At 45.3% G+C, this 16937-nt stretch overlaps 1 protein-coding gene across 4 annotated transcripts in view; it reads right to left on the bottom strand.

Moving 5' to 3' along the window:
• tho2 (THO complex subunit 2-like protein) overlaps window positions 1–16937 on the bottom strand; it is a 113815-nt gene that overhangs the window by 63100 nt on the left and 33778 nt on the right. For all 4 annotated transcript variants that reach the window (XM_055073520.1, XM_050182723.2, XM_050182725.2 and 1 more), the window contains exons 14-15: window positions 7224–7308; window positions 6992–7085 (exon numbers count right to left, since the gene is read on the bottom strand). In XM_055073520.1, the coding sequence (XP_054929495.1) occupies window positions 6992–7085; window positions 7224–7308 (179 nt within the window). The remainder of the gene's footprint in view (window positions 1–6991; window positions 7086–7223; window positions 7309–16937) is intronic.

Here is a 16937-nt window from a genome sequence, read left to right as displayed (position 1 = left end):
AAAACTGTACTTAGCTTTGAATGTCAAATCTAATATCAAATAATGATATGTGGATGCATTTATTAGCAAGTGGGGCTATTTAAACATATTGAAACTTTGCAATTATACTGTCAATGGCAAAAAATTAAACTAGTGAGCCGTTATACCGAATGATTGCATATTTGGCTAACATTAACTTAGAAAACTGAGCAATTCCCACTAGCTGTCTGTTCTCGCCAACCTATGCCTTATTATGCAGCATCAACTGCTCGTAAACTGGGAGGCATTTGACCCTGTGCCAGTTGTCACTCATCGCATTTGCTGTCGAGCAATGAGCTCAGGATTGGGGGTGGCACCTGCAAAAGAGTGTGCCCTCGCTGTCTGCAAACTCATATCCCTTGATAGTAAGAGGCTGGTTTTCCTGCACAGCTTACCTGTCCATTGGCTTCTGCATGCTTCTTAGGTGAAATTTCACCAGCAGTACGAAATTATCACAAAATTCCGCACGAAATAAGACACATATTTTTAGATTAGATAGAAACAAACGCTAAGAACCATGTTTGCTCCCGCACAGCCAGCAATATATTCAATTAGTTTCAAATATTTCCATCCAACCAAATTTTCGAAAACTTTCCAATACCTAGTTTTGAATCTAATATTAAAAATATAATACCCGATAATATTAAAAATTTTATCATATTTGCACACCCTTAGTTTTAAGGGAGAACATTTATTGCTTGTAACCTGACATAAATGCCCTTTGCCCTTTCTCAGTAAGCCATACAAAATGATTTCCACAGCCTGCCCCAAGTTTGTTTGTAAATGTCAGTGACAACAAGCGGTCGCAGCTGACTCTCTTGAATTCAATAACTACTTCCTTAACTCTTGCAAACCTCAATGACATCCTTAAATGTAGGCCAGCTTGGGAATTTTACATTTAACATCTCATTAAATAAATATACCAGCCTACATTCAAACACAGCATGAGGAAATCTCAGCCACCTACCATTCGATGCTTGAATTGGGAAAAAGAAGTTGAGTACATGCAAATACGGTGGGTACTGATTACCGGGCACGCAGCCATAAAATGCGATTTAAGGTTTCTAAAATTATTACACTAGAACCTCGTTCATATGTTCTAGAAAAAAAAATGCGAGAAAAAACCTACTAACCAGGAAAATGTACGATTCAAACTAAAAAAATCTGACAGACTCGACTGGTGTTGACTCTACGTAATGCGAAGCGTCGTCGCATGGATCATTGCAGCCCGCCTCGTTTTGTTTTCTATTGCCTGATGTTTTAAGAGGGCAACTGGAAACCGAAACGAAATCGACCTGGTGGGCTACGCCAGATGCCACCGAAGCGAAATGCGATGCCCACATGACACCACCTGCACTAGGGAACAGCGGTGCGCGTTTGGATTATTGCCTACTAAAAGCATGGAGTACGCTACCAATGGCACGACACACCACACGCTCTAAAACAGATAACTGAAGATGTTTATCGCAATAGGTTTGGCGGTGGTAGCTGTGAATGCGGTGTGTGACGACCCGGGCGGAGATTTGCTGGTGCCGGAATAAGAAACTGCGCGTGCCATCGTTTTCATGCCTGACAGGCAGCTGTATACAGTTCTCGATCACACGCGCCTCACGCCTTTTCTTGTCCACATGGAATTTAGCAGCCGGAAAACATATACGATCACAGTCTACAGCAGGCAACAGCGGCGAGTTTCAGTTATCACCTATTAAAAGCATGTGCTACGCTTCCAACGGCACCACATGTTGTGAAACATTGGCGAAGATGCTTATCGCAATAGGATTGGTAGTGATAGCTGTGAATGACTCGTGCAACGACCCTGGAGAAGATTTTCTGGTACCCAAATGAGAAATTGAGTGCGCCGGCGTTTTCATGTGAGGCAGGTGGGTGAGTATTGCGGTGAAGCTGCCGTGGCGGGCAGCTATCTACTGTTTCCGACGGCGTGCGCCTCATGTATTTTCTCGTCTACACGAGATCCAGTGGCTGGAAAATGTATCATACGATCGTCGTATCAACTGATCATTACCAAAAAATCGCGTTTGCCGGAAACGTAGGAAACGGCAAAAAATGAGCGTAACTCTATTGGGTCCTTTTCTGTGTTCTCGATGGCAAATGTTGGCACCGGGAAAACGTACATAATGGGAACGTATCAACAAGGTTATAATGTAAAGCTAATTTCCACCTATTTTCATGTTAACTACATTGCTCTGCAGCTGAGACGCACAGCATGGAATAAACAAAATTCAAAAGTGGGAAATTCAAACTCTCGAAATGGAATCGTAGCACTGTCTTAAGTTAGTTCAAATGAAAGTGATGTTTTAATGCTATTTTAAGAAGCAGCACAATTAGGTGAGCCTTGCTGAAGCAGCAACTCCAAGAGGGCTCATAGGACCACCATTAATTGGCCTGTGGTTAACTCTACTGCTGTCTAATAGAGCATTTATACCAAACAAATGCTGCTTATACCCAGGTGCACTCATTGGCTGTAACTTGTTACTAATGATGACAGGCTGACACATTCGTCGCAAACATTCAATTTACTACCGCACTCCACGACTCTTTCCACACGCTGCCCACCTGCACACACCACACATAACACACACTTCACGCCACCCACGTCTTCCTTCCTCTCTCACCGCCGCACTCGTGCCACCTGTTCCCTTCCCTAGCAACTAATATCAACGGGACATGCAGTATTTGTAACCACGAGGTGTAGATGGCAAGGGCCCAATAATATCGACGTTAAGCTCGTCCACGGGAACTCTGGCCCACTGACTGTTCATATGAGGCCCTCAGGATTTTGGTGTCGAGCTTTTGTGCACTGACAGAGAGCACAGTACTGCTCATACTTTGATATGTCTGCCCGCATGCCCAGCCACACGAACCATGCTGACACGCATCTCATGGTTTTGAAAAATCCAGCATTGCCTGCAGTGGGGTGGTCGTGTGCCATCTTCAGTGCTACGTACCAGAGGTGATCAGGTAGCCACGGTACCTTCTTGCTGCCTCTTTGCTGAACCAGCAGTCTGCTTGACTCCAGTTTTGTTGTCTCTGCCAGATCATGAAGAAGGTGGTGATCAGAGTCTGAGCTCGGGAGCCTAGTCTCTTGGACCACAGTCTTCAGTTTTGAGAGACGGCCATCAAGCGCCTATTCTTGGATGAGAAGTCCTGCGTCACCTAAGAGCGTGGCAACCTCTTTTAAAGCTACTGCTTTCTCAAATGCAATTTTCGCTTGAGGTTCTGGAGCAGCAATGGGGAACAGCGTCTCTTGCAGACTGTCACTTGGGTGGTCTTCACACTGGAGAGGCGCTGTGCTCAAGGCACCTCCAGGGATATGTTCAGGTCCCCATCTGTGCTTGGTTTGGCAATTGAAGCCCTGCAGTCATAGGACCCAACACTTGACATCTAGGCAAATCTTAGTTTGTGCTAAACATCCATGAGAAGGACGAGTGGTCACAGTACATCTCAAACTCAGTAAATTCAAGGTAGGCCTTGGACTTGTCCACTACCCACACTACTGCAAGGCACTCCCACTCCTGGACAGTACAATGGCTTTCAGTCTCTGCAAGAACCCTACTAAGGAAACAGGCTGCAGTTCACCAGGGCCAGCCTGCAGTAGCACTGCTGCAATGCTGACACTGCTTGCATCAGTTTCAAACATCAAAGTTTGGTTTAGACCTGGAAGGCCCACAACTACATCCTGAGCTAAGGATTGCTTAAGTGCAGCAAAAGCCTGCTTTCGACTGTGTTCACTGCCATGGCTCATTCTTCTCCAAAAGGTCTGTGAGTGGATGCGCTGTCAGTGAAAAGTGTGGGTAAGTTCTTATAATAGCCAGCAAGCCTCAGGAAGGCTTTCAACTGCTTAATTGTGCTGGGTCTTGGCTAATCTAGCATTGCATGCACCTTTTCATCTGGTCTGCACTGCCCAGGTGAGATGACGTGGCCCAAAAACTTAAGGGAGAGACGGCACAACTGTATTTTGCCCGGGTTAATCGTAAAGCAAGTACCTTCAATACATTGCAACACTTGCCCCACCTTGATTCTCAAGCACCTACAAGTAGACTAGAACATTATCTAAAAATGTCATAGCGAAGTGGTGAGTAATTCCCTGTAGCACACAGTCTATCAAGGTTTGAAAAGCTGCCGGGCGAGCTGCCACACCGAAGGGCATCCTGACGAACTTATACTAATTCTGATGGCAGATGAAGGACGTTTTCATAATGTGGGCATCGCAAACTGGGATCTGAAAAAAAAAAAAGAAAGAAAAAAAACTAGCAAGAGATTGAAGCTTGAGAACCACTGAGCTCAGCCAAGTGGTGCTAGCAGCCAGTCCATTCGAGGCATTGGGTAGGCAGGTACCTTGGTTCGTGCATTCAACGGTCGGTAGTCTACAGCAAGCCAGTAGCCGCCAGAATTCTTCGCAATGAACACCAGGACACTAGCCCAAAGGCTGCTGCTTTGCTTTATAAGACCCTGCTCTAGGAGGCCATGTATGCAGCCTCCAATGATTTTCTGCTTCTTAGCATTCACTGGACAGAACTTGCATCTCACAGGCACACTAACCCCTGTGTCTATGCAGTGCTGGGCGAGGTAGTACACGCAGGAATTGCAGTGAACAAAGGGCTGAAGTGGCCAAGCATTTCCATCATGCCTGGTTGTAGTTTTGTTGCTACAGCACGGTGCTTGCCCTCTTTGGTTGGAATGCCACTCCCTATGTCAGGAACTCTTAAAGAACCCTCCGAAGAGGGTGTGCAAGTGGTAATACTCTCCATCTGCCTCTGGTGCAAGCACTGTGGTTGTACCCTTGTTACGCTTAGCAAACGGCACAATGTATTGCGGGTCAGTTCCAATAGTCCCTCCACCTAATGATACATGTATAGATGCCTGTTGCACTCAAAAAGCCCCTGCTGAGAACAATGTACCAACATAGGTCTGGCACACACAGGAAGCGCTGGTTGCGGCTGCTTGCAGCTCACTTGCTCTTGCTCTTTGGGATGTGGTAGACTGGGACCAACCTGCTGCCAGACAGAGTGCACAGCCCTCTGTCCTGAGCTTGGTACCTTTCTCCTCAGCTATCTTTGCCCTCGGCATTCCAAGTAAGCGCATGCTTGAGCCTGTATTCAGTAGGGCTTGGAACATAGTCTTCTCGATCAGCACCTCTAGAAGGGGCTCCTTTGTGCCGGCTGAAACCACTACCTGCAGTGCAGCCATGTAGGTGCCCGCCGGGGTGGCCCCTACCGTCTCCCATTTCCCGGGCACTATGATCAGAAATACTCGATTCTGTTGCATTCATAGTAGTGGGGTGGGACGGCATGCCCATCTGCGGGACAAGCACAAGCTAGGTGAACTACACTTCCACAGTGATGGTAGGTAAATTCCCCGGAGTCACCGTCTTCTGTTTCTCGGACACTGTGATCATAAATGCCCGATTCTGTTGCATTTGTAGCAGTGGGGTGGGATGGTACGCCAACCTGCAAGCTAGGGGACCCACACCTCCGCAGCAACAGCAGGTAAACCCCTGGAGTTGCACCGTTGGTATCCCTGTGACGGCACTGTGAGTGCCGGCCTTGTAGCATGAGTGGTCAGTCCATGCTGCTTGTCTCGATGATAGGATGGCTCTACGGATGCAATGGCCAGTAGGATTCCACCGGCAGAGACTGAAATGGCACGACAGCCGCAGCCATCAACGCTCTGGGCTGCCTTCTGGGCAGGCCAGTCATGTTCACGGCCGACTGGAAGGGAAGGTTCCTCGCCACTTGGTCTGTCAGAGGCGGCAGCAGTTTGTACTGCAACCACCTCCAAGCACGCTCCACGAGGCCATCAGTTGCTTTAGCCAACTCCACAAGATTGGCAAACTGTTAGCCCTCTAAAACATCTTTGAGTTTCCGAACCTTCAGCGCCGAACCGGTCATAATAGGCCACAATCATGTAAATAAGTTCATTATATTTTCTTCTGGGTGCTGCACGCAGAGCTTGATTTCTTGTTTCAAGTGGCGCTTCACGTCAATAGAAGATAAATTCCGCAATGAAGGCCGCCATAAATTCCTCCCACGACACAAACATGGTCACGAAGTGCCACCACAACTTCGTGCTACACTCCAGAGCAGCGTTCATATTGTGGGTAAGCCTTCTGTAGGTGGTGACATCGTTGACCATACAAAACGTCTCCAGCCTGTCTAAACACTTTTCGGGAGACTGGATGTTAAATTTGATGTATATTTAGAGAGAGCTGACCTCCTGCGGAGTGGTGCCACCCGACGGTTGAACTGTCACTGCTGTTGTTACAGTACCTGCTGGCACTGTCTCGGCATCCGTTAGCCTTTGTTGAACTGCTGCCGCGATTTGCTCACATTGCATGGCGGAGCCGTTTGTTTGCTCCGGCAGACGCTGCAGCAACTCTTCAGGCAGCATGTTCATTGCCTCCATGCCCATGTCAATACCGGACGAGCCCCCCCACTTGTTACGGATGACAACAGGCCAACAAGTTCGCCGTAAACATTCACTTTATTACCACACTCCGCGACTCTTCCCCCATGCTATCCAAGTGCTGTACACCCGCACACATCAGACACACTTCGCGCGAACTGCATCTTCTTTCCTCTCTCATTGAGGCACTCTCACCACCTGATCCTTCCGCTGGCAACTACAGGCCTCCAACAACTGCGCATTGCCTCACCTAACTTGGAGCCCTCGATCTGCTTAATCCGCCCCTCTCTCCTCACAAACATCAATATCTTATTTCAAGAAATGGATAATCTTCATCGTAGAAGTCGGCAGTATTGTAGCATCTAAGACTACACTGTAGAAGTTTTTAAATACATCCAACTACAAGGACTGCAAATGATTAGTTTGCAAGTTATCAAAGTTCTGCCACGTGAGCACTTCTGACACCGCATACGCTAAATGCAGCTAGAAGAGAAAGACCTCAAAATCAACAGTGCCCCAGCACAGAAAATAGATAAGCCTTCAAGGATACAGGCAAGGACATCGTAAGACAGCATAGTGAGGTACTTGAGAGAGTCCACCACTGGCACTATGAGGTTGTCCCAAGTCTGGATCTGAGACAGGATCTGCATTGCAGGCACAGTGAAGCACATGAAACTTAAATGGAGGGGATAAGGCCACCAAACTCACTAAGAGGCTTGGCAGGCAAAAAACACAGTCAAGCCTTATGATCCGGACTGTGCCCAAGTTTGTCCAATACTCACGTAGTCAAAGAGGAAACAGGGATTACTGTGGCTCAGCTTCCCTATCTGACGGCCTGAAGGCTTCACATTTTCTTTACTTAGACGCCTGAGAAATAAAACAATGCCACAATGAGGCAGTTTCAACAGAAAAATCGGCACATTGCCAAGAGTCACTGCATTCCCACACAACTCGGGGGACAACTCGAAGGGCAATGAATGCAAGAATCAAAACATGTTGCACAGAGCTGCTCCAAGTGGTAGTTTACAGCCCCAAACTTGGCCCTGCCAGTACACACAAGGCCTCCTCTCCGCCCAATTATGTCAACTGCATCAACAAGGCACTTTTGAGAGGCATGCAAGCTACTCCCAATTGGGACACTGCTAGAACTTTCCTTTGGGTGTACATCAGTCATTTATTTTGTTTACACACACAAGTAAATAAACTCATTTCTCTAATGTTATTACAATAACTCAGTAGATCATGCTTACAACTACTGAATTATTGTAATAAGCTACCTCATCAGGTATCTGATGTATCTGATGTGAGATGTCAAGCTACTATTGTAGCTTTTAGCCCAAAATGACCATCCAGTTCTGTTTCTTTTACTGGAAAATAAAGATTGATTCGATTTGATTTGAAATGCTCCCTGGCATACTGCTACAGATCATTTTCATTAGGTAAAACTCCTTGCTCTAACCCCACCTAGTGGTCACTATCCAGCCAACCTAACATGATGGATTGCGTCCAAAACACGCTTTATATTTTATTCAAGTAACCAATGCACTCTCATCATTGTCGTTACTGAAGTCGTCTTTCCTGTACAGAAGCATCACCTGAAAATCTTTTCACATTTCCGCAAGAAAATTACCTTTAAGGCAGACACTAAGTGAAGCTAGACATCTATATTAGACTACAGAAATCCTTAAACATCTCTGCTGTGTCAAGAGGTAGTAAAGACAAATAATGATTGAATGCCACATTTATTTCCTGTGAAGCAAAAGAAATCTTCACGTTGTGTCTATTTGTATACTAATGATGGGTAAAGGGCAAATAAACCTGTAGTACAATGAGCAGGAACTGGTTCCATGTGTCTCTTACCGGTCTCTTAGAATGACACCCTTTCCAAACTACTAGTTGCTCCACTCATCGCTACAGCAACATACCAGTTCAGAACACTAATCCACCAATTTAGTCGGGCTTAATTCTTAGCTTAAGTGATACTTTAAGTAAACCATAGAAGGCACACGCTGCATGTGCATTACAAAGCAAGGTGCAAGCCACAGCAACTCACTGCCACATACAGCATATAGGCCTTTCCTGTCATAATACCTTCTACTGCTGCAAAAATGTGTGAGCCCCCGCTCAAAAGCAGTGCAGAACAGGCAGCATACAAATTTTGTACGGAGCGCAACAGTCCAAAGAGGAGGCACTCTCTTCTCCCATTGGAGAGGTCTATACTGAGCTTCCCTGTGAATAGACTTGGCCTATCCAGAGTCGTACAATCTTGTAAACTTGGCAAAGGCAGGCCTTTTCAACATGCATTTGTGGCAGGTTAAGCTCTCCCAAGTAACTGCAAACCTGACCTAAAATTATGTGCAACATTATTATTAGTTTCATGCTACACTAGACATACCTTAGCATGTGGCTTTACCCCTCTAACAGACAGTTGGAAATGCAACCAGCACAGAACAGGCATATGAAACTATAGTCGGGTACAACTTAAGAAGGCAGGAGAGCACCCGCCTAGATGACAGAAGTGCAATTGCCTCTGCGAATAACGAAATAGTCCCGCTGACACGACTCAGCCCAGTTCGAAGTGCGGGCTGCCAAATTCTCTGTTGGCGGTGTCACTGGCTGTCCAGATCGTGATGCCAGTCTAGAGTGTGCTCATTAGTGGAAGCTCGTGTACACCCGCCTTTGAGGGGCAAATGCCACTGCCTTCTAAAGTTGTACCTGACAATAGTAGTATACGCAAGTGCAATGGGGTCACACAACAGCCAACAGTTTCCAATTATGATGGGCAAGACCTCGGTACAAATGGATCTCACAATGCCTTTAACATTTTCATGCTTGTACAGCCATAACTATAGCATCGACACTAAACCTCCTGACAAGGTAAAACCTGCAGCATTATCTCACAAACCTATAGCCTGAGAAAGTTCTGAATGCACACTTTTTCTATTACAGCTCTATTATGGACAGTCATAATTAAAGACTTCCGTAAACACAACTGATGTTATGAAACACAAGAACACAGCCCCTAAGTGGCAAGAATAAGTGGAAACCACTGCACAGTTGTTGCAAGATGAAAGTGCTCAGTTTTCAGATGCCTCACTGCATAATTAACCCTTTCAGGGTCAATTGTTTTCGCCATATGCGACCGCCCAGGGTCTATATTTTTATTGCAGATTCCTATTCTTCTGAGGGACCTATATTGAAAAAAGTTTCCCGTAATTTTTCTAGGGCGACCATAAAGTGAGAAAAAAATATTTTGCTTTGGTATATATGTACTGTTTATTCATGAATAACAACAATATAAAAACAAAATAAACTTACCAAGAATTAAAAATTTGGTGCATTGTTATAGTTCAAGGCTTAGAATATGCTCACACGAGAATATTTAACAAGTCTGAAATGTTCCTGCTTTTACACTAATATTTACGTCCATAGAGTAATCAAACTGCATAGGTGAGCGCACTCAAGAAAACTGTGTGGTTGTGTGCCCGTCAAAAAAAGCAAGATGTGTGACGAACTTCCACTAATCATCTTATCACTAACCAGAGGCAATTAGATATCGAGTCTCCCCCCTAAAAAAGAAGAAAAAAGGAAATGCATGCATGGCAGCATCCTTCCTATGCTCAACCTTGTGAGCAATAAACGAGTGAAAAACAGGCGACCGCCCTTTGGGCGATTAGTAACAAGATAGCCATCAGTTTTGCGAGTGCAAGAAGCCGAAACCGCCCGCGGAGCAATACCCAAGCTGCTGCCCGCCCACCCGCGTGCCATTGCGCAAGCGGTAATATTTAGATGCGCCGGAGCAAACTAGCTCTAAAACAAACCATGCAACGGAAACTGTGAGAGGGAGGCGCGTGAAAAAATTCCCTGTATTCCCATATAGTGGCAGCACATGCCAGGAAAGAAAAAATTAGGAAATTGGCACGCTTTTTAAACCTGCAGATGGCGCCGTAAATATACGGCATCGACCGTCTTGGACTTGTTCGTGGCACCGTATATTTACGTCATTGACCCTGAAAGGGTTAAGAATGCAGCAATGGCAAGTCCTGTTTAGAATAAACACTATCCCCACTATCGCACATTCTAGTGCACACTTCCAGAAGAATTAAACTTACATTTCAATGACAGCTAGTAAGTAAACAATGAAACAGCTTTCATGCAACCTACCTGGCTTTTTATTTTCACTTGATGTTGCATTAGGTTCAAGTTGCAAAGTAAAAAAAGATGGTAATAGCTTTTAAGAATAGGGACACCTCTAGAAGATGAACCAAATGGGTTGTGAACATGCAGCTTGTGGGTCCCATATGCAACTGGCAAGCTCTTGAGTGCAAACCATGTGCTGATACTCTTCACCCCCACCCCCCATTGCCCCTCGAGTTCTCACCCCGCCTATCTAAGTTACCTTAGACATCAGCAACTCTCCTCCCCACCTGTCGCATGCACCGCAGTGTGGCCCATGGGGAGCTATGAGCTATGTACACAGCCAGATGCCAGACGGGATCTTGAGTACCCTGCTGCAAGGTCATTCTGCTACACATACAATGCCATAGCTCTCAATGTTTCAATGTACTGCAATGTTTTGCACAGACTCGGGTGATCCTGAGTTTCTCACCCATACAGTTCCATATCTTTTTGCTGGCAGCCCTCTGATGTCATCACATAGACATGTCTGCTGCAGAGCTGCCATGGATGGCTCTGTTAACTCGCCATGTACCAATAACATGCAAGTAGGCCTGCCTTTTACAAACAGCTCTATGCATTCTTGCACCTTTATGAGAGGCTGCAGACACAATACTCTGTGGCCGTTCAAGAGTACAGTAGTAAACACAACTCAAAGTGAGTGTGTACACATGTGCCAGTCAATCATAATTCATCATTGCATGGCGTGTGTGTGTGTAGTTTGCTTCAAACTTCTCATATACTGGTCAATCATTGTTGCTAATTTGCTACCTGTAGCAGGTACACTGATTTGCATTCCCTCAATACAGTCAAACCCACTTACAACAATATTCAAGTGCCACGAAAATTCCATTGTTATGCAACCGGGTTGCATGAAAAAAAAAAAAAAAATTCAGATAGGGGATGGCGTAGCTGTTCCTAGAAAATTATAATGGCGGGAGGCCAGTTCTCCTCCCCACCACCTTCCTCCCCTCATCTTCTGGTTGTGTTGACTCGTTTAACTGTTTAACTCTGCTTCCTGCGTGCTCCAATCGTATGTTGTTAACAAGCCACGGCTGGGGGCGTTCAAGAATGGCATTGCTATAACAACTGCAAAGAAGGGTCAAGGGTGGCAAGAGTGACATACGAGCTCCACCGAGGCATTGCTTTGGTGGCCCCAAAAAGCGCCTTATACAAAATGTGGGAAGGTTGCCGCAGCAGCATCTCAGCTTGAGAAATAAAGAAGAAACACTGTAGCGAGATCGCCACAAGCATCTTGCCACGTACTTTCCATTGGCTTGCATGAGAAAACAGCATGTTCATCAGCCTTGCTTGCTTTACGCGAAGCTTGGCGGCATCCTTCTCGAAGGCATCCAACTGCTCTACGTACTGTAGCGAAAGGCTCCTCGCGAAAACAAGCCCCTGAGAGACTGAATCATCTACAGGGCCTCCTACAGGAGCAATGTTAATTAAGGCAGCCTGCCCTACCGGGTCAGGGCTGCCGTCGTGGCTGTCACTGTCGCTATCCGATGCAAGCACGTTCGAGACGATCACTTTATCGGTTAGAAGCATCTCTGATGGAGAGAATCGTGTGGCGGCAGTTGGTGTGGTGGGCGACCGTGCTGCAGCTGGCATTCCACTTTTTCTTTTTTCTTTTCAAGGATTTCACATTCCATTAACTTTCGGCACGAACACCCAGCAGCCAGACTTCATTATAACCGATAATGCAGCATGGGGACATTGTAGTAAGCGGGGGTTATTTCCCCATAGAAAACATACAAAGTCGACGGTGTAGCAGCTTTTCATTGTTATAACCGATATATTGTTAAAACCGGTATCGTTATAAGTGGGTTCGACTATTACATTAGTCTCCCTTTCTCTGTGCACAGGCACACATCTGCAGCACATTGCTGAGCGGGGACTGCATCACTTCCGAGATGCGGAATCCAACACTGTGCATCTTTAACATGCGTAATGTGCTTCTGTGGTATAGTACTCAGTGTTGGGCACTCACGCTGTGCCAGCAGCATGTGCTAGTGTGCCTCTCACTGTCGGCTCTACTTGCAACTGCCACAATTTTCTGCACTTCATGCGTGTACTTAAGCAACAAATGTGCATGGATGAAGAGAGCTGTAGTCGCTCACTAAAGACAAGCACAGGCAAGAAGCACAAGATAAGGGATGATAGTTTGCAGCCTTCCCTCGCAGGTTAAATACAAGGACACATGCCTGCAGTTCTTGCACGCTGATGGTGCAAGCCTATGTAGGGCCCCTTTAAACTACCTCCATTGTGGGACGCTCAAACATTGAAATATTCTACATGAACTGTGAAACAGGCATGTCATGTAAGTTCAGTAGACTACCTTAAGATTTAACACTGAGGAGTCCACAGAAGTCTATGGCTCATCAGAAGCCAAGCTGGCATAAGTGCCATAAAATAAGATTATCATTTACTGCACTTCGTAAAACAATGAATAAGCACAGACCATGATGCGCTTACAAAGAAACATATAATTCTTATTGTCTATATCAAGCAGATTCTTTTTCACAACAAGCAGCTGTCTTTGCCATGCTCAGCACTGATTGGTCCCTACTTCCTGTCTTTGCTTTGAAACTCCTTGCATGAGGCCCTCATATTCTTAAGTACAGTGCATCCCTCACTCCAGGTCACCCCACCAACCTAAACATGAGGGAGTCGAAAACTGTCAACAAAATAAAAGTTAAGCAATACTGAAAGCTCTGCTTTCTATAACGTACGGCTACTGAACTTTATCACCATTCCCTCAATACATATTTTGTACTGCATCCGGGGGCTATAAGCTATGTCCTGCAGGTCCCATTCAGTTTCACAGGGAATCAAATGTGAAAATGGTTATTTTTAAGAGGTCTACTACAAGTGAAGCACTATTTTTTGCACAAGCAAGAAATAGTACTTTTTGTTCCCATTATACATGGTTATATACAGTTACAACTAGATGCTAGCCAAAGGTTATTGCAACTGCCCATGTACTAGTCCTAGTTCCAAGATGTGATGGCTACTATTTAAATGTGCCAGTAATATGTGCCGCACAATTGCAGACAAATTTTCCAGGACTTTGAAGAGTGCACTAGGCAGCGCCTTTGTCAAAAGAATTAAACCCACTGCAAACATGTACACAGAATGTCTACATAGTTTCTTGTTGCATCCACACTGCTCCAATGCTCTAGAGTGTGTGATGAACTCTTACCCTCCAGGGCTCCTAGCACCAGGCGTTTAAGCCCATGACACAAAGCAGCCAGTACTATGCAACACTCATGCACCTGGTAGTTTAGTTTCTTTTGAAAAAGGCTGAAATCCAGCACACTACTGGCTGCCAGCAATCCCAAAGGCCACAGAAAAGCACAGGTCAGCCCTCAGTACTCTTCATCATGAATGCTCTCCAACATTTTTGAAACAGGAGATTACCGTAATCTCGAAATGTGGAGTTACGCACCACCTCACAGTTGTATATCGCAGTACCATAAAAAGAAATATCTTCATCTTGACCAATACAACAAATGCCAATAATCACAACTGTGACTTATGCATCTTATGCTCTTGAGGCAAATGTGTCCCACCACAGAAAGGAAGAGTTCTAGCATTGACAATAGCACACGACTGATTGCACTGCAGGACTTCTGGCTGCTTCGTTTCTGGCTATGCAATGCCATGCAACTATACAAGTCATCAGGTCTATAGGACAGTGACAAGCTTTGGATAAGACTATTCTTGGGGAATTTCATCCAGGCAAGCAGCTTGATGCTTCAATCTTTAAATGCATCAAACAATCTTTAAAGAGTTCATGCTGCAACAAGGTAAATGAAGTTATATATAGACCATGCATGGTAAATATGGCAAATAGGACTGTCACTATATATGTACATGTGTTTATGCATTTGGCAACGTTAGCAATAGCAACTGCTTGTTTTTGTAACTGAAAATATGCAGTGCAACACTCATGACAAAATCTTGCATTTCTATGCTGCACCATATTGTAAATAACTGGCACTGCAAACCAAAAGGGAAAGATAAAGAGAAATTGCTGATGCTGTTAGTTAATCTGGGCTGCTACCATAAAACAAAAGGTTAATATCAATGTATGCTATATGAATCAATATGGCAAGTTGAGTGAGATGGTAGTTGGGAACACCTTGGAAACAAGCAACGCAAACCCAAAAATTGAAAAAAAGAAGAAGAAAAGAAGGCACCAGTGCGCTGTATTGCCTGCGACTTGTTGATTTGATTCATGCTGCTTGTTCCCGAAGGCCTGTAACTTTAGTGGCAAAAGAGTAAAGCCTAAAAAGTATGATCTCTTTTTATCCCCACACATTAAAAATAGCAAAATTACCATCATCTTCATAGAGCACTCCCGCCCCAAACAATCGCACATCACTTTCTTGCACACCACTTGCAGATGACCACTGAAGCACAACTGCTTGAGACTGTCTTTGGCACAACACAAGCACTGGTCACCACAGTACACCGCACATTCACAAGAGATGCACTTCCTCGAAGGGACACGTCTTCTCTGAAGGGACACGTCTTCTCTGAAGGGACACATCTTCTCTGAAGGGACATGTAAGGACTCTACTTCGTTGACTCTCTGCTTCAGGAGGACTTGCTCTTCTTGAACTTGCTCATGAAGACAGCAGCTTGTGCAACTTCAAAGACAGATGAGTGCTTGCATACCGGCGAGGAAAAGAATGCCCTTTTTTCTAGCAGCTTCATACAATAGGTCTTCAGCTTGCATCGGCATGCACTATCTTCTCGTTTCTCAGTTGTCACACATCTTATGGCGGGCTGGATGCATCCTATGATGTATGAAGGAATCCGTGCTCCACTGGACATGACTATTACAATCAAAGATGGTACGGTGGTAGTGGGTGCCAACGAAATAAACATTCTTCCAATGGCAAATGATAAAAATATTGCTGGACCATTCCACTTGCACATCAGCAGGTATTGCTGGTACAATCATTGTCAAAAGGCAACCTTCTTCGCCTTGATGGTAGACAGCTGTCTCATTTCCTTCTTGCCAGACTTGATGCAAAGTTGTTCCAATCCTTGGACTACGCACTTGTGAAAACTTCACTGCAGCCTTAAACACATCATCTTGCCCTTGACTTCCAAAACAGTGTTGTTCTGAGAATGCGTGATGCTGCTTCTGAAGTCTTGGAAACGGATGCTTGCTTGACTCAGCATAGAACAGTTGTCACAAAGTATGAATCTGACTTTTACTGCTTGACAGGCTACTCAGTGGATGGCAAACAGAGTGAAGACATTGGAGTGATTGCAAGACAAGCAGTTAGCCTGGAACAACCTTGATGCAATGAGCCTATAGCAAAAGATGACCTTCTGTAGAGCCATTGTAAGGAAAGGTGCCAAGATTACATGGAAAGTTGTCGAGGTTGCAGCAGCTCATCGTTGCCATCAAGTAGGATGATGTAAAGATCTTCATCGCATTAGAATGTAGTGCCAGGAATTAGCGAGAAGCGGGGCTTCAGAGGCGGGCCTGTAGCATTCTCCAGTTGACCAGAAAGATTTGACATGAATTGATTCCACCTGCATTGACATCTATTTGCAGTGAGTGTAGACAATTCACAATTCATGGGTGGTGCTTTGACAAGTGGAGGCTCAGAGGCACACAGGCAGCAGATATTTTTCTCCTGTGTAAGCCTCATGCTGGTTTCTGATGCTATTGCTGACACAGGAGATGACGTGCAACATTCAGTGAAGTGAAGAAGTAGTTGGGCAGTCGATGGCACCGTTGAAAACAACTCTTCCCCATTGCTGAAGTGATGGAAGTGGACTGATGGAGAAGTAGCCAAGGCCTTGCAAAATGCCCGAGCTGTGAACGGAGGCTTTGTCGGGGTCCTCCGCGGCGATTTCAGGTCGCTCCACGAATTCCCCGGGTGAAGAAGAGCTCGAAATGCCCGTTGAGATGCAACCAAGACAGCATTCAGCCTGCTGGCGCTCTGAACAAAGAGTGACTTCAGTATGCCTTGTGTGGATTGCCATTGGTTTTAGCGATACAGCTGGGAGCATGCATAACAGAATGCCAGCCAAAAGGAAATTCCAAATACAGCCTTCTCTGCAAAGCTGAGAGAAACTAAGCTGCTTGAGGGAAAACCAGTTGTTCCATTTAGCTTCGATTAAATAATTCCTGTCTTCCATTACACAACCCAAACTGACTTCAGCGTTGACGTCGTGCAGCTCAAATGTGCTTCCTTGAAAACAGCATCAGTCACATAAATCAGCCCCCCAAACCTAATGATTTAGGCCAATTTAAATAACCTTAGCCCTAAAAGCCCTCAGTAGTAAAT

The sequence above is a fragment of the Dermacentor andersoni genome, chromosome 4 (assembly GCF_023375885.2).
Source record: "Dermacentor andersoni chromosome 4, qqDerAnde1_hic_scaffold, whole genome shotgun sequence".
NCBI classification, from domain to species: domain Eukaryota; kingdom Metazoa; phylum Arthropoda; class Arachnida; order Ixodida; family Ixodidae; genus Dermacentor; species Dermacentor andersoni.
Note: the sequence above shows the minus strand (reverse complement) of the source record. Positions and strands in the feature narration are given on the sequence as shown.